This window comes from Crinia signifera, chromosome 5, assembly GCF_055691185.1.
Source record: "Crinia signifera chromosome 5, ASM5569118v1, whole genome shotgun sequence".
Taxonomy (NCBI): Eukaryota; Metazoa; Chordata; class Amphibia; order Anura; family Myobatrachidae; genus Crinia; species Crinia signifera.
The window spans coordinates 193,456,284-193,482,735 of NC_139221.1; the positions used below are offsets into that span (position 1 = coordinate 193,456,284).

General features: G+C 42.2%; 1 protein-coding gene across 2 annotated transcripts in view; it reads right to left on the minus strand.

Annotated features, from left to right (window-relative positions):
• Positions 1-8,395: 8,395 nt before the first annotated feature.
• GALNT4 (polypeptide N-acetylgalactosaminyltransferase 4) overlaps positions 8,396-26,452 on the minus strand; it is a 145,009-nt gene continuing 126,952 nt past the window's right edge. Inside the window, exons 8-12 of one of the 2 annotated variants that reach the window (XM_083188374.1) lie at positions 25,129-25,260; positions 22,677-22,787; positions 22,311-22,463; positions 20,230-20,374; positions 8,396-13,101 (exon numbers count right to left, since the gene is read on the minus strand). In XM_083188374.1, coding sequence (XP_083044500.1) covers positions 20,243-20,374; positions 22,311-22,463; positions 22,677-22,787; positions 25,129-25,260 — 528 coding nt within the window. In that variant the 3' untranslated portion in view covers positions 8,396-13,101; positions 20,230-20,242. Of the gene's footprint in view, positions 13,102-17,512; positions 20,375-22,310; positions 22,464-22,676; positions 22,788-25,128; positions 25,261-26,452 lie in introns of those variants that run through there. The other variant, XM_083188373.1, reaches the window with a different exon arrangement.

Consider the following 26,452-nt stretch of genomic DNA (forward strand, 5'->3'; position numbering starts at 1 on the left):
GTGGGAAGGGGTGGGAGTAATAAAAGTTGGGGAAAAATGTGCAATGTGAAGTGTAAAGTGAGCATGACATGGAATGTGCGGGTACTCCGCGTAGTAGTAAGGATGTTGTAGGCCCACGGCCGTCTCTCGAGGACAGCAAGTTCTGAAATAGTGTCTGTGCAAAGGACAGGGGATATGGTGATATTGAGCAGTATGAGTGTAACAGTGGTTAAATCCTACGGGAGTCCGGAAGGCAGAGGGAGGGGTAAGCCGATAGCGACGCTGGGGTGTGTCTACTACTGTGTATGGGACTGTGTTGTGTAATGTCCATGTTTGTTGATTTTACTATATATGTATGTAATAAACTGCAATAAAGAATTACCAAACTTAAAAAAAAAAAAGTCAAACAGTCATACCTTGGACTAGAAAATACAGTACATCGAGCTCGGTGGTTCAGAGGGCTACACGAGCATTATGGCCCATTGTGGCCACTGACAAGTCCTTACCAGGTTTTAAAAGCAACAAATCCATGACCTGTTTTACAAGAGGCCGTAATATTAAGGACATAATTGTCCACACGGATACTACTGGATTCGATCATGAAGCACGTATGGCCATCTCAGACTCCACTTTTTTACGTAGAGCACCAGGGTGCTATAAATGTGTACAATGCACGACATGTCAGTCCATGATTACAGGCTCAACTTTTTCCCTACAATCAGCAGATTCAACATTTAAAATCAAACATGTATTGTCGTGCAAGTCGACACATGTTATCTACTTGCTGACATGCCCATGCGGGCTAGGATATATAGGAAAGACAATCCATACTTTTAGAGAGAGAGCAGCCCTACATTGTACAGCAATTAAGGCTGCGATAACCAACAAAACCAAAGGACGAACAGCAGAACAACCAGTGGCCAGACATTGGGCCTTGATGGACCATAAATTAGAACAGCTTCGCCACCAAATAATAGATCATATACCGGAAAATCATAGATGTGGTGACCGTGCAGGTAAACTTTTACAATTAGAAGCATGTTGGATTTTCAAACTAAAGACCACTGCTCCATCAGGCCTCAACAAAAGAATGCCCTGAAATGTCTTCCAAGCCTTGAAAAATCAACCAATGGACAACAATTCTTCAAGGACTAACAGCACATAATTATTTTACAAAATTCTCAGCAGTGACATCACCCAATCAGGAACGCGGACACACAATAGACAACACACCGATAAGTTGTGTTGTCCCCATTTATTCAACCAAGAGCATACAAGCCCGCTAACATGATATGGATTCTACTGCAAGCTGTCATTTTATATGCAATACAATCTACACACAGCAGGTGCCTGTCTATATTATAAATGTGGATGCTACATGGAATGGTTAGCAAGTATCACCAAACTACGGCTACCAGCCTTATATATGCCACTATAAGTTACAGGCTTACATAATAGCTCTTTGAGCTCACAATTTTTTAATTAGCAGTTATAACCTTTACTTGTGCCCACATTGAATATGACAACAACTTGCAAAGTGCATCTTGCTGTATTTGCCTGCTTTATTTAGTTATATTCACATTTGCCCACACTTGGCCCACTAGCAAAATGGTGATTATTTAACTTGTCTTTTAGCGGTTGCCACGGCAACCTACACAGGAGCTCCTGGCGGCTGGTCCGGAGGTGATGTCACGGCTGCTTCCGCCCGCTGACCGGGACTCCTACACAGGTGATGGTATGTTTGCACAGTCTTCTCATACCAATATAAGGTAAGAGTCTTATTGGCACTGTTGTCACTTCTGCACCTTGAAAACGGGGCTAGTCCCCGAAACGTCAGTTGTATTGCATGTGTTTTTTCACATAAACAAATTGACTTTATCACAAGCCTGCAAGTGCCGGCATCTTTCTTCTGAGTACATTTAAAACCGTATTGGAAGGCACAGCAGCAGAAACTATCTTAGGATTTGAGTGCCGGTCCTTTCTCTAGATATATATATATATATATATATATATATATATATATATATATCAGGCGGATGTCACTCAGAAATGAAAACAAACAAAGCAAGCGTCTATAGCCAACATTTCAGGGCTTCAGCCCTTTTATCAAGTCTTGATAAAAGGGCTGAAGCCCTGAAACGTTGGCTATAGACGCTTGCTTTGTCTGTTTTCATTTCTGAGTGACATCCGCCTGGGATACTGTTTAGAATACTTAGATGAGCACCAGACCCTGTTGTTTCTTTATATCAGAGTGCCGGTCAATTTGGGACTCTTTTTCAAGGTGTACAAAACTTTTGTACACCTTGAAAAAGGAGCTCGTTCGCTCCGAAACGTTGGACACCCTGTTATAAAAGATTTTCTGCACTAAGACCGCTGAGTGCCGGTCTTTGTTCGTACTGACTTTTATCCTCCCCCCCGGGAAGGCACCGACGGCAGCTGCTCATCAAAGGAGAGGATTGGGGGGAGATATGTCAATCGCACAGGTAAGTACAGTAATTTATTTCGAAGAGGACCCTCCTGAGTACTGATGATTCTTTGGTGATTTAAACAGTAAATGAGGGTGTGCTACCATAGGCATTAGGGTTCACAAGAATTTAAGGACAGAAAGAATGCCTTTTGCTGGTGCACCTAAGAATTTAACTCATAATATATAACGTTTATTGGGTATACGTTAAAATTTATAGCGAAATAAAACCAAAACATACAACAATCACAAACATTTATTAAAAAAGGGGGGTACATTCCCCTGACTCAGTGTGACCCCCTGATCACCACAACCCCTGTGTATGAGTGTTTTATACAGTATGCAGCAGCGATGAGAGTAAAGTGCTCTCAGGTGGAGAGAACTGATGGTACAGTCTCTCTCACAATCAATAGTATATCTCACCGTGAGATAACTATAACATTTTATGTGACAGCAATGAGAGTGAGTGTTCTCAAGCAGAGAGGACTAGCAGTACAGTCTCTCTCGTAAGCCAGGTGAGGCGTGCACCCGTCCCGGGCCGTCCTCTGATGTTACTGCCGTGAGGCTCCAAGTAACCACTCTCGCTTCTCAGAGTTGAGCGCTGGTGAACTGCGTATGAGGTGTGCAGGCTTGCACTTGCCTCGTTCACCCAGACAGCTCAGGGAACGTTAAGTCTGGCGCCAGACTAACGTGTGGTCACGGTGTGGACCAGTGACCGTGATCGCGCTGCGGTACAGTTCAAAATATATACATTGTATGTGGGGAGGGGAAGAGGGGGATTTAGAACACACTGAGTGTGTTAGTCGGTCAGCGTACGCTTCGCTGTGAACGCTTCCTCAGGACCACCCGGTGGGCGCCCGGAAGCTCCTTTGGTACTCTTTACCTAGCACGGCGCCCATCGCGACCATCGCATGCACTAAAAAACGGGTGCGATGTGATGCCCGCGATGCCCGCGATTTTCCCATAGGGATCAATGTTAAAAGTCAGATTGGTCGCGATTTTAGCGTTAATTGGCTCAATGCCCGCGATTTTTACATAGGAATCAATGTTAAATGGGCCACAGAGCCCTAATAGTCCCCCTGAAGTGTGAAATGGCCCCCACAATTTTTAACGCCACCCCACGATCAACGTGAACCCGAAGCGTGGCGAGCGCAGCGAGCCCGCGAGGGGCGGCGGTACGCGTCCTCCGACCTTTTCATACCCCCACTATCCACGTCGGCGTGGAGTTGAGAATAGAATAGTGTGGCGAGCGCAGCGAGCCACCGAGCCCGAAGCGTGGCGAGCGCAGCGAGCCCCGCGAGGGGACGCGGATACCTTCACAGGTAAACGCGTCCCCTCGCGGGCTTCACAGGTGTCCGCGTCGCCACGGACACCTGTGAAGCCCGTGAGGGGACGCGTATAACTGTGAAGGTATCCGCGTCCGCTCGCCACGCTTCGGGCTCGGTGGCTCGCTGCGCTCGCCACACTATTCTATTCTCAACTCCACGCCGACGTGGATAGTGGGGGTATGAAAAGGTCGGAGGACGCGTACCGCCGCCGCTCGCCACGCTTCGGGTTCACGTTGATCGTGGGGTGGCGTTAAAAATTGTGGGGGCCATTTCACACTTCAGGGGGACTATTAGGGCTCTGTGGCCCATTTAACATTGTTTCCTATGTAAAAATCGCGGGCATTGAGCCAATTAACGCTAAAATCGCGACCAATCTGACTTTTAACATTGATCCCTATGGGAAAATCGCGGGCATCGCGTCGCACCCGTTTTTGATTTACCCGCGATGCCCGCGATTTTTTACCCCCGACGCCCGCGATTGTAATCGCGGGCGCCGTGCTAGGTAAAGAGTACCGCTCCTTTTATTCCCCTTATCTCATACATATTCATTAGGTGATTCAGGGTGTGTGTCTTCATATCCCAGGATCATTGGTCGGTCAATGGTATGACGCTCATGTTTCCTGACCAATGCCTGTTCCCGGTTTCCTGCTAGCGTGATTGTCATTGCTAACTGTTAAATCCAGTATCTGACAAGGGATATGATCGTGTTTAGAAAAAAAGAGAATAAAGTAATTCTGGAGTGTGTATTGAAGAGAGGAAATATTGACTCTTATTTGTATTCATTATGATCCCGATGCGCTGCCCGAGACTGATGCACTTTAGTAACGTTTGTCGACACATCGACATACGGTGTGTGTATGTCTGTCGACCATTATAGTCATTATAGTCATCCTCTATCTTGCTGAACTTTTCTAATTCTTATCGGGCACCGTTTGCAGTACCGGTATTTATAATTTATTTGTTGGGCTAATTCAAATAGCGGGCATCCAATCGCAAAAATCTGGATGTCCATAATGATTCTGCCCAAATGGAAATATAATAAACATGGAGAACTGGATGTTATGTAAAAGAGGAGTGTGCCCGCTTAACGGGTTTCATTTCAATGGTTAATAGGGAATGCAATCATCTTTAAAAGGAGAATCGGTGTGAGACATACAGCTAGACATATTTTTTCTTTTTTATTAACCGGTGTGTCATTTTTAAGTGGTACACTTGGATTATACTCGTCGACACCTCCATTCTGGACATTCTCACAGTGTCAACTAATGCACTTGTGCTCTACTCTCCTCGAGTCGCAATGATTCATATCATACAGTTTGTATGGTGTATAGTCAAGTACCCTTGCTGTCTATTTATTCCAATTCCTAACAGGAGATATGCTCATATTTGTGACAGGAGATACTGCAATTTTCAGGTAAGTATTTATGGATAAATTAGCTTCATTGGGTGAGTACCGGAGGGTGTGTTTGGCGCCAAATTGACTGCTATTTAAGACCTGTCTGTATTATGTTTGTGTATGCTACTGCCTCTTGATAAAGGGGTATGAAAACCCCGAATCGAGCCGTTGGGGCTATGCAATAAATTTGAAGTTTCCACTTCTTTTGAATTTCATGCTGCAGTGACGTGTTATTCCTATGCTAGTCAAAAGAAAAATACTAAAAGGAAATTTCAAATCACAAAGAGACAGGAGGGTCTGGGAATACAAATTAATGACAACGTTTGACACCCTTAACACAGGACTGAATCTATCCGAGGGATTTATGGCCCACTACAACATCTGAGGAATCTGGCCCAGAGAGAGTGAGGGCATCGGAGCTCTAACTCTGGTCTGTCATCAACTTAGAGACAATAAAACTTTCACACTACTTATCTACAAACTAATTAAGGACTCAATTTACAAGCTCATTCTGTTATTTTGTTTTGATCTTAAGAATGTCCATCTATCACATCTTGTTCCTACTCTGCTGTGTATATATATGTGGTTCTTCACACACCTTGTTATACCATGCCTGAGGAAGAGACCTAAGAAGTCTCGAAAGCTTGCATTTTAACAACATTTATTTTTGTTAGCCATTAAAAGGTATCATATTTACTAGATTGCTATTTTGTTTTTCTCACTGAGGAACAATAAAACTATTCCTATGCTATGGACGTATATCTGATTCTACAAAGGCACGCAGCGCTACTTTGCTTTTGTTTGTGGGAAGTGCCGGTCCAAAAGCTGGATATATATATATATATATATATATGTATATATATAAATTGTGGCAACCTATGTTGGTACTGCACGTATTTGAGAAATAATGCTGGCCATACACGCTGCGATACGGGCGTGCTTTCCATGCTTAACTAGCACGGATCACATTGCATTGCCTGTGCATGCAATGCGATGCAATGTGATGAAAACTGAGTACAAAAAGTATGTGCAAGCACATGCTTCTTGTACTGTGCGATGAGGTGCTGCGGGAGCGCGCACCTCAAAGCACAGAACGCACAGCCCGCATCGCAGCGTGTATGGGCTGCTTTAGACTCATTGGGCCATATGTACTAAGCTTAAAAAGTGATAAAATGGAGTGCGATAAACCACCAGCCAATCAGCTCTTAACTGCCATGTCACAGGTGTTGTCAGGTAGGTGCTGATTGGTTGGTGGTTTATCACTTTTTAAAGCTTAGTACATCTCACCCATTGTCCCCATGTACCAATAGTTGTACAGTGGCTGCCTTGCTATAAGTCCCCTGAAACACATACATTTGCTATTAAGATACAATTTAAATACTCCAAAAAGTTAATGATTAATAAGACACAAGGACACCGTTGATTTTATTAAACATAATTGTTTGTTTATTTGTATACAATATAGAGATATTTCACATATCTGACAGTTTTTAATAATACCTAATAAAACATTGAAATTTTATTATAAATATACATACACAATTTTTCAACTTACCTCTGTGCGCCAATAAAAAAAAAAGACATTCTTCTCTGTCCTTTCGATTTGTACTATATAGTATCTTTGGCTGCACCCCCACTGAGACCCACACATTTGTACTTTCTTGCTTGGGGCACAAACGGTTGCTTTAGCCCCAGCCTGTGCAGATATATTCCCCCTCTCCTTTCCCCGCAATTGACAGTCATCAAGACCCCTGACACTAGCCCTCCTCACTGGCCCTAGCTTCTGGCTGCTAGTCAGCATCAGAAGTGCTGCACCTGTCAGCCCTTTCTAGGTTTCCCACAGGTGCACAATTACTCAGCCATACTGGCTGCAAAACCCATTAGACCTGGTCGGGCCTTTTTGGATGGGGTCCACCCTCTTCTGCCATCCACCCCCAGAGACCCTTGTTTTCTATCAAAACCAAACTACAGGAGCTAAAATGGTTCCTGCTCTTTCCCTGGGATTTTCGAAAGTCTGCTGTAAGCATTTTCCAGGTCGTCGCATAATATCCCATTTCCTTTTTGTGAGGTTCATTTTGACTGGTCTGGTGTTTCTCTAATAACAATAGAGAATTGCTTATGGCATGGGTCTTCAAACTGTGGCCCTCCAGATGTTGTGAAACTACATATCCCAGCATGCCTTGCCACAGTTTTAACACTCCCGTATAACAAAACTGTGGCAAGGTATGCTGGGATTTGTAGTTTCACAACATCTGGAGGGCCGCAGTTTGAAGACCCATGGCTTATGGTATGTCATACTGTATTCATATTGGATGTATTTTTCAGTGTGTCATTCTTCAAATCTTTAATAATAAAAATTTTTTTTTCATATATTTATTATACATATATGTGTGTGTGTTTGGGGAACATAACTTTTGGTCATAGTGAAGCAGATGTTTTAAGCCTGGTAAATTGATAAAAATGATGGTTATAACGCACCAGTCAATCAGCTGTTTGAAAAATGACAGTTATGAGTTGATTGGCTGGTGCATTATAACCTTACCAGGCTTAATACATCTGCCCCATGGTCCTGGGTGATACGGAACAGTAACAAATAGCTATTAGTTAATATTTGATATCATTCCTGATTCATAGCGGTTAGTGTTCACACCAGGCTGTTTTATCAGGGCACAGTACCCTGTCCGATTTCTAAAGGGCAAAATGTGCCCTGCCCCTCTAGTAGCGTGCTGCTACAACAGCCTGCTGTCTATACCTGCCGGTGCTCACTTTGAAGACCCACACCGCCATAAAAACCCAGCGGTTCCGATGTGAGCGGCCGCGGCTAACGAGACCTCTGCTGCACCCCCGGTACCGGCCACCCCCCCACACCCCTGGACAGCCCTGGGGCCTTCCACTTGACCCCCCCCCCAGCCTAAGGCACTAACCCCGCTGAGTCAGAGACCGAAAGAGTGCACACCGGCGCACATACGGCCGAGTACCACCGCGCCACGCGGGATGCCGGCCGTCCGCGATTAGGAGCTGGGTGAGTCCACCATCCCGGCACTTGGAGGCAGATTAGACGCACCCCGGTCGCCCCACCAGAGCTGCCTGACCACCCGCGGCTGCACGAGCGTGGCACCCCAACTTGGACCGGCGAGACCGGTGATCCCCCTGTCTCACTACACAGGCGCTGAGCTGGACACACACCGGCCGCCCCTCCTGACCCCCCTGACTGCCCCGGAGCCCCACTTCACCATATCAGCACACCAGGGAGCACGCATAGGGCAGTGAGCTGGTGACGGGGGAGATTGCGGCCAGCCAGGTCACCCACACAGGTGACAGACCGCCTCTGGAGCTCCAGCAGAAGTCTAAGACAGAGCTTGCAGACAGGACACAGCGTGGCACGTAACACAGCCCTCACCGGACCCCTAACACAAGCACCGGCGGTGGATGGAGAGATTCCTCTCTCCACAGATGCCGAGGGGGTCACAGAAACACAAGCAAGGGGAACAGAGGACCAAGTCCGGCACCAGGTCACAGTCACAGACCAGATCCAAGATGGCCGCCGCACATGATAAGCAGGGAGACACAGCATCCCAGGTACTGTTTTCTCAATCACCCGATAACATTGAAGGGCCACCTGTCACATATTCTGAAGTTGTTAAGGCCATACAAGAGAATACGGGCCCCCTTATGGAGGCACAGGCAGCCAAATTCAACACAGCTATAAAAGAGGTCACAGCCCAACTGAAACAGGTAGCTCACATGCAACATACTACTGACTGCAGAGTGGGGGAACTCTTTCATGATGTGGCCACACTTAAAGGCTCTTCTATCAGCCTCCAGCAAACTTGCTATGAGCTGCAAAACAAGATCGATGATCTTGAAAACAGATCCAGGAGGAATAACTTAAGGATTGTGGGCCTGGATGAAGCCATCAGGGGCCCCGACTTATACAAGTTCCTACAAATCTCCCTGCCTGAAATACTCCAGATCTCGGAACAATGCAGAGACATGGTGGTCGAGAGAGCTCACCGTTTGGGCCCGACCCATACCACAAGGGGAAACAGGCCGAGAGTCGTGATATTCAGATGCCTGAACTACTTACTTAAGGATGCTAAATGGTCAGCTTCTAGGAGGATTTAAAATGGAACGACCCCAGGACTACTCCGCAGAAGTTACCAGGGCCCGAAAGGAGTTTGCTCCAGTATGCACAAAGCTGTTCAACGTCAAGAGAAAATTTGCTTTGCTCTACCCAGCTCGGCTGAGAGTATTTGAAGGGGAAAAGGTTAAGGACTTCACATCTGCTGCTGATGCGGACTGTTACCTAGCTGAACAAGCCCAATCAACCGATGCTGGCCCTGACCTCCAAGAGGCACCCGACCATGCAGAATGAACAGGATGGGTAACATTGCAGATTAATGTGGGTCGATAGGGGATATACCTTTGAGGAGTCAGTACACTCCTTTTCAGCATTTACTGCTTTAAACGTTTCTTCTATATTTCTTCTTTGGGATATAATATGGGTTGGCAGATTTACAAACAACTCCTGCACATGAACCATTGTTATTGTTATAGCATTTATATTATAGTTACTGGTTGTTAGGTATCTGGGCTGTTAACAACAATTGTAGCCCACTCAGGGAAGGAAGGGCAACTACTTGCAAAGCCTGGATACACGCTATATGATGGACTGACAGTTTTTCTTACCTCAAGGCTTATTATTCTAGTCTAAACATGGCCTTACAGTAGGTATCATTATTAGAATGTCAAGCTAATTTGGAGGGGTTTTGTGGGGGATTGGGGATGTTGGGGGGGGGGGGGGAAGGGGGCCTAACTAGGGGGGATCGTTAGATGGGAGGGAGTTGTATACGGAAGTTCTGATAAGAGAAGCTTTGACCTTCACACTGGCTACTGCTCAGTGGTGGGAGGTCTTGATGTATGTTTTATGTCTATATGTTGTTTTCCCTCATGTGTCCTCCCTTGGAGTGTTTAAGGTATGAGAAACTATTCCAGATGCATATCTAAGATTCCGGAATGTTGATGCTTAAGATAGGCTCATTGAATGCGGGCGGGTTCAACACGCCTACAAAATGCAGGAAAATACTCACGTACTTAAATAAAATGTCCCTAGATATAGCGCTCCTCCAGGAGACCCACCTTGTTCCCCGTGAAGTATTAAAGCTCAATATGCTGAGATGGTCAGTGATGGCATTGGCTTAGTTTAACTCTAAATCACGGGGGGGTGATCCTTTTCAGGAACGCTATCAACTACAAAATAACATCGACTGAAGTTGATGAGGAAGGCAGGTTTGTGATTGTTAATGTTATCGTTCATGATATCCCGTACACACTATGTAATATTTATGCCCCCAATGCAAATCACCGGGGGTTTTATGCATCCCTGGTTGCCAAACTTGACTCAATGCAGACTCACTCCTTGATACTGGGGGGAGACCATTGCATCTCTTTGCGACCGATTTCAACTGGTCGATTCCTGGAGAGCATGTTATCCCGTGGAAAGGGACTATACGTGCTTGTCCGCTGCACACGGTACCCTTTCCAGAATAGATTACATATTGATCCCCCGCCACATGTTCCCTAGATTGGCGGATGCCAAGATAGAGACAATCAGCATCTCAGACCATACATTGTGCTGGGTACAACTTGCTGCCCAGGTTGATAAAGGCCCGATCCGCCAATGGCGCTTCCCGGCCTACCTGGCAAACTCCATCCAGTTCCGATCTATGTTGGAGGCAGCTTGGATGGACTTCAAGCACAACCATGCGGAATTAGAAACAGACCCCCTGCTATTTCGGCAGACCTCTAAAGCTGTGCTAAGAGGAAATATTATGTCCTACTGCAAAAAAAGAGACAAAGACTTCGATAAACACTACCTAGATGTGCAAGCCAACCTGACCAAATCATACACCACTTTCAAAAATGACCCAACGGGGCCCTATAGAGCATGCTACTACAAAGATAAATTGAATTTTGACAACATTCTGACAAGCATAGAAAAGAAATTCAGTTTTCACAAAAGTAGCAAATTTCACCGCTTTGGTAATAAGGCAGGAGGGAGACTGTTATCGCACTTACTGGCAGGAAGGCGCCCCCCCACTATAGTGAGATCCATCAGAGACCCAACTGGGACCCTGAAAAAATCCAACGCCGACATAGCAGAAGTGTTCTTTCACTTTTACTCGTCACTTTATTCTGCCCCTACGATAGATAAAGAGGCCAAAAATAAGTTTTGGGCCAATCTCAAAATACCTGGCTTTACGGATGCTCAAAAGGAAGCCTTGATTTCCCCAATTACCTCTGAGGAGATTCAGTCAACAATAACTGGGCTTAAAACTGGAAAATCCCCGGGCCCGGATGGGTTTGCCAATGAGTATTTCAAAATATTGTCACCCAAGCTGGCCCCTCCCTTGGCGGCAATGTTTAATGCAGTCATGGCTGGAGAGGCCCTCCCTACGTATTTTAATTCAGCGGTAATAAGACTCCTTCCCAAACCAGGCAGAGCTGTTGAGGACCCCAGCTCATATCGACCAATATCACTGTTAAATACAGATTATAAGTTATTTACAAAAATTCTGTCTGATAGGCTTAAAATGATACTTCCACAATTGGTCCATCCAGACCAGTCTGGATTTATATGGGGACGCCAGTCCGTGGTTAACATCCGGAAGCTGCTAGCTGTAATGGAGTGGCTTAGAGTTCACCCATCCGGGGGGCAGAATAAGGTTCTCTCGCTGGATGCGGAGAAAGCTTTCGATCTAATCACATGGGATCATGTGTTCGAAACACTTCATAGATTTTGAGCCCCCCCACAATTTATTATTTTACTTAGGATCCTATACACAGACCCGGCCACCCAAATACTTAATAATGGTTTCCTCTCACAACCATTTCACACACAAAGGGGCACCCGACAGGGATGCCCGCTGTCCCCGTTGCTATTTGCCCTGGCACACTTGGCCATAGCCCTAAGAGCATCCTCTACATACACGGGAATCAGAGTTGGAGGAGAAGAGGCCAAATTGGCTCTCTTCGCCGACGACATGTTAGTTTTTGCATCAAACCCGAAGGAGGCCATCCCAGAAATAGTATCACTGATTGAGCAGTTTGGCTCTTTCTCTGGATTTAAAGTTAACTATACCAAATCCGAACTGATGATTCTCACAGGCCCCAACAACTCGTCCATCCCAGGCTCCCCACTGGCCCAGTTCTCCATAGTAGGACACACAATGAAGTACCTTGGCATCCGAGTACCTCACTCCATATCAGAGATCTACTCGGTTAACTTCCGCCCCGTAATAGTGGAGATCTCGGCACTCCTCCATAGATGGACCACCCTCCCCCTCTCGACGATGGGATGGGCAGCGGTCATTAAAAGCATTGCGTTCCCTAAATTATCATATTTACTCCAAATGATACCATTGTCCCTCTCCAGACATGATTGCTCCATTGTTAAGACTGTCTTCTCTAAATTTCTGTGGGCTGGCAAGAAACCGAAAGTAGCATATGCGAAATTACAGCTCCCCAGATCTGAAGGTGGGCTCAATATCCCTGACCCTGCAGTATTTAGCAGAGCAGTTTGCTTCCGATATATAACAGATTGGCTCTGGCAGCACTCTATATCCACTAATCGCGCTATCGAGGAAGCACTGTTCACCCCATACTCGCCGGCAGCGCTAATACATTCTCCTAGAGGAATGATCAGGCGGGATATACTTGACAACATTTTATTCAAGGACACATACAAAGCATGGTTCTACACAAATAAAACACTGAAAAGATCCCCCCAGGTCTCCCGCTTTATTATACTCTGGGGCAACCCCAGGTTCACCCCTGGATTAGGTAACCCCCAGTTCTTGGTTTGGAGAAAAGCTGGCTTGGCGGCAATCAGGGATGTATACGATCCGGGAGGCCATCTTCGGTCTTTCACGGATCTGAGAGAAAAATATAAATTACCACACAGCCATTTCTACATGTTCTTACAAATAAGGCATATGATTCAGTCCCTGCCCCCGGCTGGTCCGGAGGGAGCGGATATGGATTCAATTAATAACATTATGGCGCTGGCCCACACTGGGATGTATAGGCTGAGGTACTATTATGTGGAGGCAGGGGTCACGGAGGGAGAAAAAAAATGGAATAGAACACTGACGGCCTGGAAATCAGAGATTCCCACGATTCCAGAGTGTAAGGCGGTCCTGAAGCACTGCCAACAAACCATGAAACAACTTCACTCAGCGTCCCTCCAGGAGGTGCATTGGAAGGTAATGCACAGAGCATACGTGGCTCCTATACAGAGAGCTCATATGCTACCTGGGGAACCAGACTCCTGTGTTAAATGTGGACAGAGGCGAGCCACCTTTTTCCATAACCTTTGGCAGTGCGGCAGGATAGCCACGTATTGGAATAGGCTGATTGCATTCATAAACAGCACCTTCCAATTGAAACTAGTGAAAATCCCCACAGCATGCCTGCTGTTGTTGATGGGAGATTGGGATTGGGGGGGGGAAAGAAGAAAGCCCTATTGCCGGTGGTAACAGTGATACTGGGCATAGCAAAGAGACTGGTTATGAAGTACTGGGTCAAGAAATCAGCCCCTTCCATACTAGAAACAAAAAACAATCTTAAATACCCTCTACATGGAAAGACAGGCCACAGTACCAGACGTTGAGTCGGGAGTAATGAAGTTCTATAAAAAATGGGGCCCCTATATTGAAACCCTGCCTAGTACCACTCAAACACAAATTCTGCGTCTATACGAAAATACCTCATGGTATCTGATACGACAACTGAGTCCCACGTGAAATTCTCCTGGTGTTAATTGATTGAGATGAGATGGTTGTAACCCACATGTAACGCGGAACATCATACCTTGATCTCCTTTCGGAATTTAGCCATAGGTGTCTCATTACCTACCCTTCCCCATACCTTTCCTTTGTCTTGTTTAGTTTGTTTAGGCTTTACTTGTTTATTAAACTGATGTTTCAAATTGACATGGTACATTGGTGGATTACTCGACCTAAGGCCAGAGATTACACCCAGATATGGTCTAGGGTGGATTAATAAATAAGAATTATATGTCAATAGAGGTGAAGCCAATTTATGACTATCACACATTGTTTACGACTCTATATGTTCTTGCGTTTTTCTTTTTAATTCTATGTTTATGTATGTCTGTAATTTTTGGGAAAAATGAAAATATGGTCACCCTGCGAGGTCTATTTTTGTCAAACAAGGAAAGAAATGTCGCCTTGACACAAATTAATGTACCCTGTGACCAGTTCAATAAAATGTGTTTGAAAAAAACACATTTTCCCCCGCTGTGAATTTGTCGGCCTGGGCATTGGTGAAGTTACCTTGATCTCCTTTCGGAATTTAGCCATAGGTGTCTCATTACCTACCCTTCCCCATACCTTTCCTTTGTCTTGTTTAGTTTGTTTAGGCTTTACTTGTTTATTAAACTGATGTTTCAAATTGACATGGTACATTGGTGGATTACTCGACCTAAGGCCAGAGATTACACCCAGATATGGTCTAGGGTGGATTAATAAATAAGAATTATATGTCAATAGAGGTGAAGCCAATTTATGACTATCACACATTGTTTACGACTCTATATGTTCTTGCGTTTTTCTTTTTAATTCTATGTTTATGTATGTCTGTAATTTTTGGGAAAAATGAAAATATGGTCACCCTGCGAGGTCTATTTTTGTCAAACAAGGAAAGAAATGTCGCCTTGACACAAATTAATGTACCCTGTGACCAGTTCAATAAAATGTGTTTGAAAAAAACACATTTTCCCCCGCTGTGAATTTGTCGGCCTGGGCATTGGTGAAGTTAGCGGTCCTGGCTTGCCCTCTTTCATGCTGCCCCCTTACCTCAATGCTCTGCCCTGGCCATATTCTAGATAGATCACTATGTGATAATAAATCAGGCAGAAATCCCAGACATGCCGATTCCGCAAAAAATAGTCAGGATTGGTGTGTCTGATTTTCAACATACTGTTTTCCCTAATTCTCTGACAGATCGCAGATCACAAATGGCCTTAGATCAGAACGACTTAATGGAAAATTGAGGCTGAAGGTGTATGGCCCATATTACAAATATTTGCTTACTAAAATCTTCAGCATACAGTATGTGTATAAAATGTTTAGAGCTGGGGTAGCCAACCCTAGTCCTCGAGAGCTACCAACAGTGCATGTTTTGCAGGTCTCCTCACAGAATCACAAGTGAGCTAATTAGCTCCACCTGTGGATCTTTTAAAATGTGTCAGTGATTAATGAGTGCAGCAGCTAGGTTGTCTGGAAAATGTGCACTGTTGGTAGCTCTCGAGGGCTAGGGTTGGCTACCTTTAGAGCCTCTCTTTGCATAATTTAACTACAGAATACGGTATCACTTTTATGGATATACAAAGCGATATGTGCTCCTCGGTAACAACCACTTTTCCCCTTTATTTATCCCATTTTTTTAAAAGTTTCTTTGGAATCCGGTTTGCTCATTTCCTATTTGTCTGTATACAGTACTTTAAACTAGCAAGTCTATTGCACAGTGTATGAGGAGTTCATAAGCATTACTTAACAATTCAGCTTATTGGAAAAAAGTTTTTATTTGATAACAAATTTAAATAATTTTTGCATGTAAATTACAACATTATTAAGATTACAATTATGATCAGTAGTTTAAAACCCCAATTATTTCTACATTATTTAAATTCCTAGTACTCAATTCCACAAGCTTTTAAACATGCAGTGTTCCTATTATGGTGAGTCAGCTTCAAAACATAGGGGCTCATTTAACAAACAATATTTGCGGCTAGGTGTCTGATCTCAGCTGCAATCCCTCCATTGCCGCTGACAGCTGCATCCCCCATAGGATTCTATGGGGAATGCAATGCTGCGTGACTTACCCTGCTGTTATCTACTGTAGTCAATGTGCTACATAATATGGAATAAAGTTCCGTCAAAGTTCCCCAGAAACCCCTGAGCATGAGAGTCGTGATGACCCCATATGCACAGAAGGCAGCCTTCATAGCACATTGCAGTGACGGGCCTGATACATTCACCCAATATGATTGCATTATGCAATGCAATCTGGGAGTGATATTTGCACCAAGGATTAAAAAAAAAAAAAAAAAACCCTAATGATTTTTTTGCATCATATTTTCCAGAAAACTGTGCATTACATTTATCTATAATTATGCATACCATGTTGCATAGAAAGGTCTGTACATTGACATAAGCGTTGCAGCTGGTTTGGAATCTAAGGTCTTTTGTTGCAGTGAGAAATATAAATAACATTTTCTGGATGGTATTTAGGCATATAAAAAATACATAATCAGACAATGTTATCATTTAGGTTGCACAGAGGAGAATAAAAAGTAATCAAACAATGTATGACTTACCTTTATTAAAATGATCTAAGTTGTTCCATCTATGTCACATGTGTTAGAAGCCAGGACATGCCAATCCACAACCTGCTTCCAATGTAGTGACAGAACTCAAGACAAGCTGAAGAGGAACCAGAGAACTACTGCAGCCGGAAAGTGCTGATTAATACAACATAATGGGTTGGGACAGCAGCAGAGACGGTCAGGGACAATGTGACCCAGTCCAATTCAAATTACTAGCATTTATGTATTCTATATGATATAAATCTGAGTTCTAGCAGGTAAATTACTGCTATTATGGCAGAGTGGGAGTGCCATGGCTGGAGCACTGTGGTTTTATAAATAGTTTGTCTTATCTTATATCTATATTATATATGTCTAGTGTCCATGCGTCTAGGAAACACTGCCATCTGTTGGCAGTGAGTGAAACTACATCTTTCTCTCACACATGCACAAACACAGAGGAAAGTGTTTGTGCAGGTTTGTACAAGGTAGCAAACTAACTTTTGAAGCATTAGCTTCGAGTGGGCTTAATAGTATATATATATATATATATATATATATATATATATTCCAGAAGTAACGGCACTCCCCTATATCCATACAACTTACTCCGGTGCCCATCCAAAGTAATAATAGTATATTTCAAAGGCAGATGTCACTCAGAGATTAATAAAGAAAAAACGCAACAGTACTGATGTGGACCACATGAGTGCTGTTGCGGTTTTTCTTTATTAATCTCTGATTGACATCTGCCGTTGAAATTATATATATATATTTATATATATATAGTACAAGGGATAGAGGACACTCACCAGTCTTCTTCTTAAGCAGATATATTTATTCCATCATCCCAACAGTAAAGTGCAAATAGTGCAAGACAGTGGGCCAAGGGCCGACGTTTCGGTCTGACTCCAGACCTTTTTCAAGGCCCCCACTCTTTCCTCATAAAGATGCACTTTATGAGGAGAGAGTGGGGGCCTTGAAAAAGGTCTGGAGTCAGACTGAAACGTCGGCCCTTGGCCCACTGTCTTGCACTATTTGCACTTTACTGTTGGGATGATGGAATAAATATATCTGCTTAAGAAGAAGACTGGTGAGTGTCCTCTATGCCTTGTACAATGTTATTGTTACTGGACTGGTCCGGATAACTGAGTTTGGCACCCCAGCAGTTGCTTGAACCCTTTGGAGGAGAGTGTCATCCGAATTCTTGGATATATATATATATATATATATATATATATATATGTATGTATATATATATATATACACACACATACTGTAAACATACTTTGAAATGCAACAACATAGGCACATTGAGTATTGAGAGTGAAAACAATGCTACAAAGTAAGAACACTTTAAAAAATAGAAGTATTAAAAGTTTATTAATATCATTTGACAAAATGCAAAAGTGAATGAGAACAGAAGAGAAATCTAAATCAATTCAGTATCTGGTGCTTTCACCCTATAATTTTTCTAGTAAACTCAAATACATTTTTGGGTAGAGCACGGCAGGTAGATTGTTTCAAATGGAATAACACCGGAATCACTACATCACTGAGTATGCCAGTGCTGCAATCCCGGCTGTCAGGTTGACAACAGTGTGCAAGGCAGGTTGGGCTAGGAAGGGGGAGGGGGGGTTAGGTTTAGGCACTTGGAAGGCACTTAGGGTTAGGGAAAACTACAGATCTTTTGTGGATATAGGCTTACTTAAATTTTTCTATCTTCACATAATTCCAGAAAGATTAGATTTCTCTTCTGTTCATTAACTTTGCATTTTTTAGTTAATAAAAAAAAAAAATACACTTTTATTTTTTAAATCATTCCTACTTTGCAGTTGTTGAATTTATTTTATACACACACACACACACACACACACACACAGTTAAGGGGTGTACACACTGCGCAATTTTGGCAGAAGATTTTGACTAGTTAGACATAATAGCCTAGAAGGTTAGCCAAAATCGCAGTTTTAAATATGCAGCCGATACGCAGCCTTGAGAAGTCAGAATCGTCTAGCAAAATAAAACTGTGATGCAAGACAATTTTGACTACATTGTAGACTATCTTAGTGAGTGTAGACAAAATTGGCAGTGCATTAAGACAAATCATCGTATTCAAAATTGTCCACTTGCAAAAATCGCACCATGAGTACACTTCTTTACTGCAGTTGGATTCTTCAACTTCATGTGTGTGCGTGTATTTTAACTATGTACATTTTCAATGCGACATGCCACTTTTTGAATGCTGTGCTAAAAAACAAAGTAAAGATCTTAATTGGCATGTAGTTTATCTCTCGCCAAGCTTGACTAAATAGGCCCCATAATCACAAAGAGGAGTGTTCAATCTAAATTCTGTATTTTTTTTTAACTGACTGTTGTTTTCATTATTACATGTGACAAACTATATCTTTCACATACTGTATGTTTTCCTATTCTAATCCGCCACCCAATGGAGTGCGTGAGCATCTCACAGGCACCTCATTCGCACTGGAACGCGGCTCCATCTGTATAGTATTGTTTGCTTTTAATTTCTATTAGGTTTTAACAAACTGTTAACAACACATTCTGATTGAAAGTCTGCCCAGTGCACCATTAAGATAAAGGTCCTTTGCAGTATATTGAGCAGCACAGATGGCGTATTGGTTAGCACTAGTGCCTCACAGCATTGAGGTCATGGGTTATATTCCCACCTTGGCCATAAATGTGTGGAATTAATATATTCTCCCCCGTGCTTGCATGAGGTTCTTGGTTCTTCGGTTTCCTCCCACACTCCAAAAATATACTGGTAGGTTAATGGGGTCCTAACATAATTAACTCTAATGTTAATGTGTGTATGTATGTGGTAGGCAACATAGATTGTAAGCTCCACTGGGGGAGGGACCATGTGTTTGTGCTATATAAATAACTGGTAATGAACTAAAGAATATTTAGAAATAAAACTTACTATGATGCTGCATAATTTGTACATTCATTATTGTTAAATGCCTTATCTACCATAGAGGTGTAACCTCAGCTTTGGCTTACCAGAAAATATTTACGTCACCTACAGTAGAAGCTGCTCATAAACATAAATAGCGATACCAGCTGGCTGGAAAATGGAACAACTGCTCCATGAAATAATACATCACACATTTGTGTAGAACGTTTGACTCCTCTCCCAGCAGTAAACAGTTTTTAGCCATAGAACATAACTTTCCAAGTTTCTATTTCTCAGTTAAAGTTAGCCACCATTGTTTCTAATATGATGTACATTCCAGTGGAGTGCACATAAACGGAACTTGACTGTATTAGCAAGATGTGGCACAATATAACTGCACACCATGGTACAAGAACATGGAGTGCAAATGTATACCTACATTTTGTAGTAAACCATCACACTTTCTAAAATTGCATATTATTTGCAAGTCCAATAAAAAATAAATAAAAAATGTGTACCATTCAACACATACTTATAAAACTCCTAAACCGAGAAAAGAGCCTCCAGCAGCACACAAATGTGTATAAAGGCACTTTCGGATACATAGACAATGGTTATTTGCTGGCAAGTGAGGATGATACAGTCAAAAAACTAAATTCAATACAGTAACTGGTCTTTTTTTGATAATAAATCTTCACAATTGGGAGCTTTTCGTGTAACTGCATAAAATTATATTCAGTCTGTAGATCTCCTTACTCCTTATTTTTTTCTAGCGTTCGAACTTCCAAAGTTGGTTTTTATCCACTGAATTACAGTGCTTCATCTCCACATCTGCACGTCCTTCTGATGTACGGTACGAGCTAATACATCTGTCTGAATGAGGATGATAGATTGTTCCATCCTGAACACAAAGAGATTTTCAGTTACATATAATTGATAATAACAGTTCAATGAAACATGCTCTCTACAGAAATGTCCATTAATAATACAATTCATTAGCTATTGCCAACACAAATCAACAAAGGTTTTAGCACATGAAACCACAAATGAAATCCTTACAACAATTACATGGGAAATGTACAAAATTACACTTATTTATATTAAAATATGCATTAAACACATATAGCAAACAATAAGATGGATAGAAGCAAAATGCATTAAACATACAGAGCAAATAACATACATACATACATACATACATACATACAGAAAACAGAGATTTTGAGCTGAAAGCAGCTTAGTTTTGCTGTTTTAGCTGCTTTCAGCTCAAAAGCCACCCAGTGTGTATGGGCCAGTGATGAGCGGAGAGCATTGATGCGCGCTCCTGCATCATTGCCGGCTGCCGTTGCTCATCTGCTGGTATTACGGGTGGACAGTGTTCCATAGCAGTGTGCTATAGAAAGCCATTCAACCCTGGGAAAATCGCTTAGGTGGGCAGAAACCACTCAGTGTGTATGCAATGAAAGATTTTCAGGCCAGCGCTTTTCCCCGCCATCGCTGTGCATACACACTGGGCAAAAACGCCAAGTGTGTATGCACCTTTAGATGAATGTCAGTTTGTAACTACCCAGTTTATTTTATCACTGTTTCTAATTCTAAAATGCAACGGAATATGCTGCGCTATTTAAGAAACTGTAAGTAAATAAATAAATAGAAGCAAACTGCATGAAACATACTGAGATGGATAGAAGCTAATTGCACTAAACACACAGAGCAAATAATAAGATAAATAGAAGTGAAATGCATTAAACATACTGAACAAATAGTACGATGGATAGAAGCTGAGAGGGGAATTGGTTGCTATGATTTATTGTAATTTTTCACCTACATAAAATTAGCTTGCAGAGTGTGATAAGATGCCAATACACAAGTCCTAGTTGTCAGAAGCACAAGTCGGACCTGTTTTCCCTTGAACTCCCCCAGTAGCTTCCCGGGAGGGCTCCATCTGATTTAATTGCATAAAAAAGGACTCCTGGGAAGCTGCAGGGGGAGTTCAAGAGAAATTGGAATGTGATATATCTCAGGGGCTAAAATACACCCATCATGTGCCGCTGATTCAGATTTATTTTATGTGCTGCATATAGCATATCCAGGATCCAATCTCCGATGTGCAGGGGAACGCGAATCAGATACGATCAGATGTCAAACCCCTCAGATTTGGCAAGGTTTCATCCGATATATCAGCCCGATCTGTTGGATTGCGATAAAATCAGGCCAAATAGGACCTGTGTATGGGTACCTTAAAATAGATTCATCTAGATTGTGAAATCATTTACCAGATTGCGCATATAATAAATGTCATATTTGCGATTTCTTAAAATATTTTTTTGTAGATGTTTTACAAACCATAGTTTACCGGATGTCATTTTGCATCAGCCTGTTCACAGAACTCCCCAATACACAATTCTGTTATTTTTAAATATCATTACAGAGAAGCACAGATCACTAAGAAAAATTCTAGATTTCAAGAATTTAATTTTGAATTAATTGCTACCGGTGTATCAGAGGACAACACAAAACTAACTTCATGGCCTGGTGTATTTAGAATTTAAACATAGTTATAACACTTAGTTATAAGACTGTTGGAGTGCCAAGTCTTTTTATATAAGTCCCCCCCGTGTCTACTTACTTTTTATGAACAAATAATAAGAAAAAAAAAATGTGAATTAATCAAAAGAAATTTTAACTAAAGTGAAAAAGTTACAGAATGTTACAGAAGTAGAAATATAATTAAAAAATAATCGCACAAAGAAAATAACTCAATCTAGAAAATGTTATAATTAAACTTCACCATTTTAATTTATTATTACAATTAATATATGTGTTTTAGTACTTACAGGTCTAAACTCCCAAATAATATTTTCAGGTACAGGATTACCATCTTTAGGACAATGCCTCATCCCAATATATTTCTGTTCTTCAGGGACTTCTGCACAAATTTCAGTGACCGAATTGAAGCGAATCTCTCGGTTTGTTGTATACTCAAAAAACTTAAAAAAAGCCAACACATACAAGAGTATTAAAATAAAGAAAATATATTCTGATATAAGAAAGACAAAATCGATTAATTTATTTTGCATTGTAGAATATAATATGTCTACAATATACATATACAAATCTTAATCTTTTCTATTTGCTTTCTTTATAATTAAGCAATTGACAATCTTGCACACTATGTATAAACAAAATATTAGAAAATGTACCTGATTGCCACCTTGACCGTGGCATCCAAACAGGGAGAGGTGAGCTCCAGTGGGGTTATGGTCTGGGGCATTGTAATCTAGACATTCATTTGATATGCCCATACTACGAACCTGAAGAAAGATTTAAAGGTCTTGTGTTACATAGAATATAAAAATAATAGGTTGTAACAAAGGATGTAACTCTAAACAAGGATGCTTATTGAATTAAATATCAGAAAAGCCTGAACATGTCCTACACACCTATTATATAAAAATATTTTCGAAGGTTCAGCAATTGCTTATGGATTTGCGAATGGATTGAGATTAGCAATTAATTAGCAAATCTCTCGCAAAATTACACAGGGCAGGTTTTCTTTCTGCCTGGGTGACAGCGAATTACTCACAGTGAGCTGCAACTTTGCACATTAACTATCCAGAGATATGGGGGTGGTATTGCGCTCTACTCAAATTAATGTGGGGTGGTGCAGCAAATATGGGGCTCTGTCTATACCCGATGATAAACTAGCGATAATGGGTATGAATTGCACACTCACTGGTAACTATGGTGGTGGTGGATGTGTGGTGTTCCACTGCACATTCTAAATGATAATGTTGTTTGACTCTGAAGCTGATTTTCTAACGATCTGTGGATCGTATGGTGTGTCTGCCCAGGAATAATATTGCATGGAAAATGTGTAATAGCAATAAAATATTTATTAATGCTGATAGGATGAGGGAATGGGAAGTGTCCTCTTGAGAGGAGAGTTTTCGTAAGTCTCTGTGTGTCAAAAGCTAGGATACCACCACATCGCTCACTCGGGGAAGGGGGTGTCAGGAGGGGGTCCTGAACCTGGATCCCCTTATTTACCATAAGTATTGCAGGCCACTTATGTCCCTCCCTGTGTGCAGTAGGTCAGTGAGAAGTAATAGTCTGTGGTGATGGACAGATGCAAAGGGCAATTGGGTTGAGGATGGTCTGGCTGAGGGTAAGTAGTGGCGTCCCACTTCTTACCTCTGGCCCTTGCGGGCCGCATCCTGAGGAAGCCAGTCATCTGTCAAAACTAGTCGAGAACTCGCAAGCATCTGGAACCGCTGATCACCCCTCTGTGCTAAAAGGATCATAGACGGGAGTCTTCCGGCAGACACTTCCACGTTCACCCCCTCCAATTGGGGGCACTGCCGTGCGACTAGGCCAGGGGTCCTCAAACTACGGTCCGCGGGCCAGATGCGGCCCGCTGAGGACGTTTATGTGGCCCGCCGGGTTATGGCAAAATCAGACCGGAAGCAGCTCTAAAAGGAGTGCTGCGGGCCGCGGTCGATCACCTTCTCCTCCACTGTCGGCAGCCATGTTCCTGTAGGCTTTTAAAATATGGCTGCGGCTACAGGAACATGGCCGCCGGCCTCCAGGTCTATGTGGAGAAGGTTCCCTCTGATGCCTCAGACGCTGGGTGTGGACGTCATGACAATGACGCCGCCCACGCATGCGTCTGTGAAGCAAGTAGGAGCAGCAGGCTGTTGGAGGGGTGGACGGGGAGTCGGGGACCGCTGCCGCATGAAGCATCAAGCAAGCTGGGAGCCGCAGCAGCAGGAGAGGATCAAACTCACAAAAAAATAAAGAATTCTGCTGTTTCCTGAGGTGTCCTTCTTTATATGTGTTAAGGGGGAGCAGCCTGTTGTGTCCTCCTGTTATTATTCAGGGGAAGCAGCCTGTGATGTCATGGCATTATTAATAATAATGCCATATAATAATGCCATGACACCACAGGCCGCTCTCCCTGTATAATATAAGTAATGCCAGGACACCACAGGCTGCTCCCCCTGTATAATAATAATGCCATGACACCACAGGCTGCTCCCCCTGTATAATAATCTGTTATACAGGGAGAGCAGCCTATGGGGTCTCGTTATTATACAGGGGGGAGAATTTAACTTTACTTCATTTTAAATATTGTATTTGTTCCCATTTTGTTTCTTCACTTTAAAATAAGATATATGCAGCGTGTATAGGAATTTGTTCATAGTTTCTGTTTTTACAATAGTCTGGCCCTCCAACAGTCTGAGGGACAGTGAACTGGCCCCCTTTTTAAAAAGTTTGAGGACCCCTGGACTAGGCACACTGTGGCGAGTCAAACGCCATAGGCAGGCTAGATGAGTGTGGCTCCATTTATAGGGCATGAACACAGGTTATGCATCAGCTATTAGAATACCCAAATGAGCAGTGGGGTGGCCAAAAGTTTGGTGCTGTTATCAGCACTGGGGAGAAGATGATAGTGTAGATGATAATGTAAGTAAAGGAAGGAAAAGAACATGTGGGAAGTGGGCTTGTGTGAGCTTACAGTGTAGAAAAATACCTTGGTAACAGATAGTGGGAAAGTTTGAAATAACTAAAGTTAGTACATTTCTTTAAAATGATCAGTTAAGTATTTTAATATAGTGCATTAAATCCCATATACCCCACAAAATGAATACATACCGCCCCATGCCAGCCAGGACGATCTTCAGGAACATGCAAATCAGGAAAAACATTTTTCAAGTACCAATTAAAATCATTGCACTGTAGTCTCTCTCTCAGTAATTTCCGTTCAGATATATCTCCATAGTTTTCCTAGAATAAAATAAAAGGAAGTTGTAAGTGTGCTGTGAAATCTAGAATTTTTTGTTTAATTATATAACCAACAAAAATCCATGCAGTGCACCCAAAATGGCTGCCTTGTCTGGTACCTTTCAGTGATGGTATAAATAACCTTTAAAAATTACCCAAAATGGCTGCATTAACCCTGCATTGTGTTCATTATGCCAATTATGCTCAATGTCTGTTTGATAAAGTAACAGAGCCCTGCTGGAGAAAAGAGCTATTTAAAATTATTATTACTACTACTAACATATGTGTATTTAGTATTTTTTTAATTAAAATTAAATTACATTTTATTAAATGTACACGTTAACATTTAATACCTGGTTATTATATTAGCGCAGTTACAAATTCTTACTTTAATATATGTTTCTTGCTTCAACACAGCACAATAAAGCTCAGCCTATTTCTGAAACCATTAATCGGACAATTCTGTTTTGCCAAATTACTTCTTACCAACTTAGGGTGTATTCAATTAGTTTATTATAAAGTGGTGTAAATGGCCACAATTTCACCACCAAAGTGGCGAAAACATTTTTTTTTAAGGTTTATTATATACATGATATCAACAGGTATCACTGTAAATATTTATCGAGATATAGAAATAAAAGTCATAATGAACACTATTTTAGTTAATCTTTTGTTGTTGTGTTTACTGACCTGTAAGCAGGATGGCAGTTTTAATCAAAGGTATGAACTGGGTACACCACCTTCCTTAAGCCTTTAATACAATAAGTCTTCTGACTTAAAGTGCCAAAGTGTGCTCAAACACCTGGCATTAGTATTACAAGAAGTAAATGGCCAGCAGAACTGGGCTGGTGCTACCTCAATAAATATTCATCCAAACATAAGCAAAACTTGTAAAATGTATGTGCAAAGGGTATAGAAATAAACTGGTGATTTGTTCTTACACAGGAATAAGTATATTTAGTGACTATAAGTAGAAAGAGAAAGAAGGAAGAAGTCTGTTTGTGGCACACTAAGGACAATAATTATTATTAAAATACAACTTTTATTAGTTAATTGTAAAATGATAACTGATCTGTTGCCACAGCAAAATTTTAAAAACGGTTCGTAGATTGTGGGTGAAGAAAAAACTGATTTCAAATAAACTCTGTGACCAGCCCGACTGGGTGTGTGTGTCTCTTTAATTTCGTTTCTGATT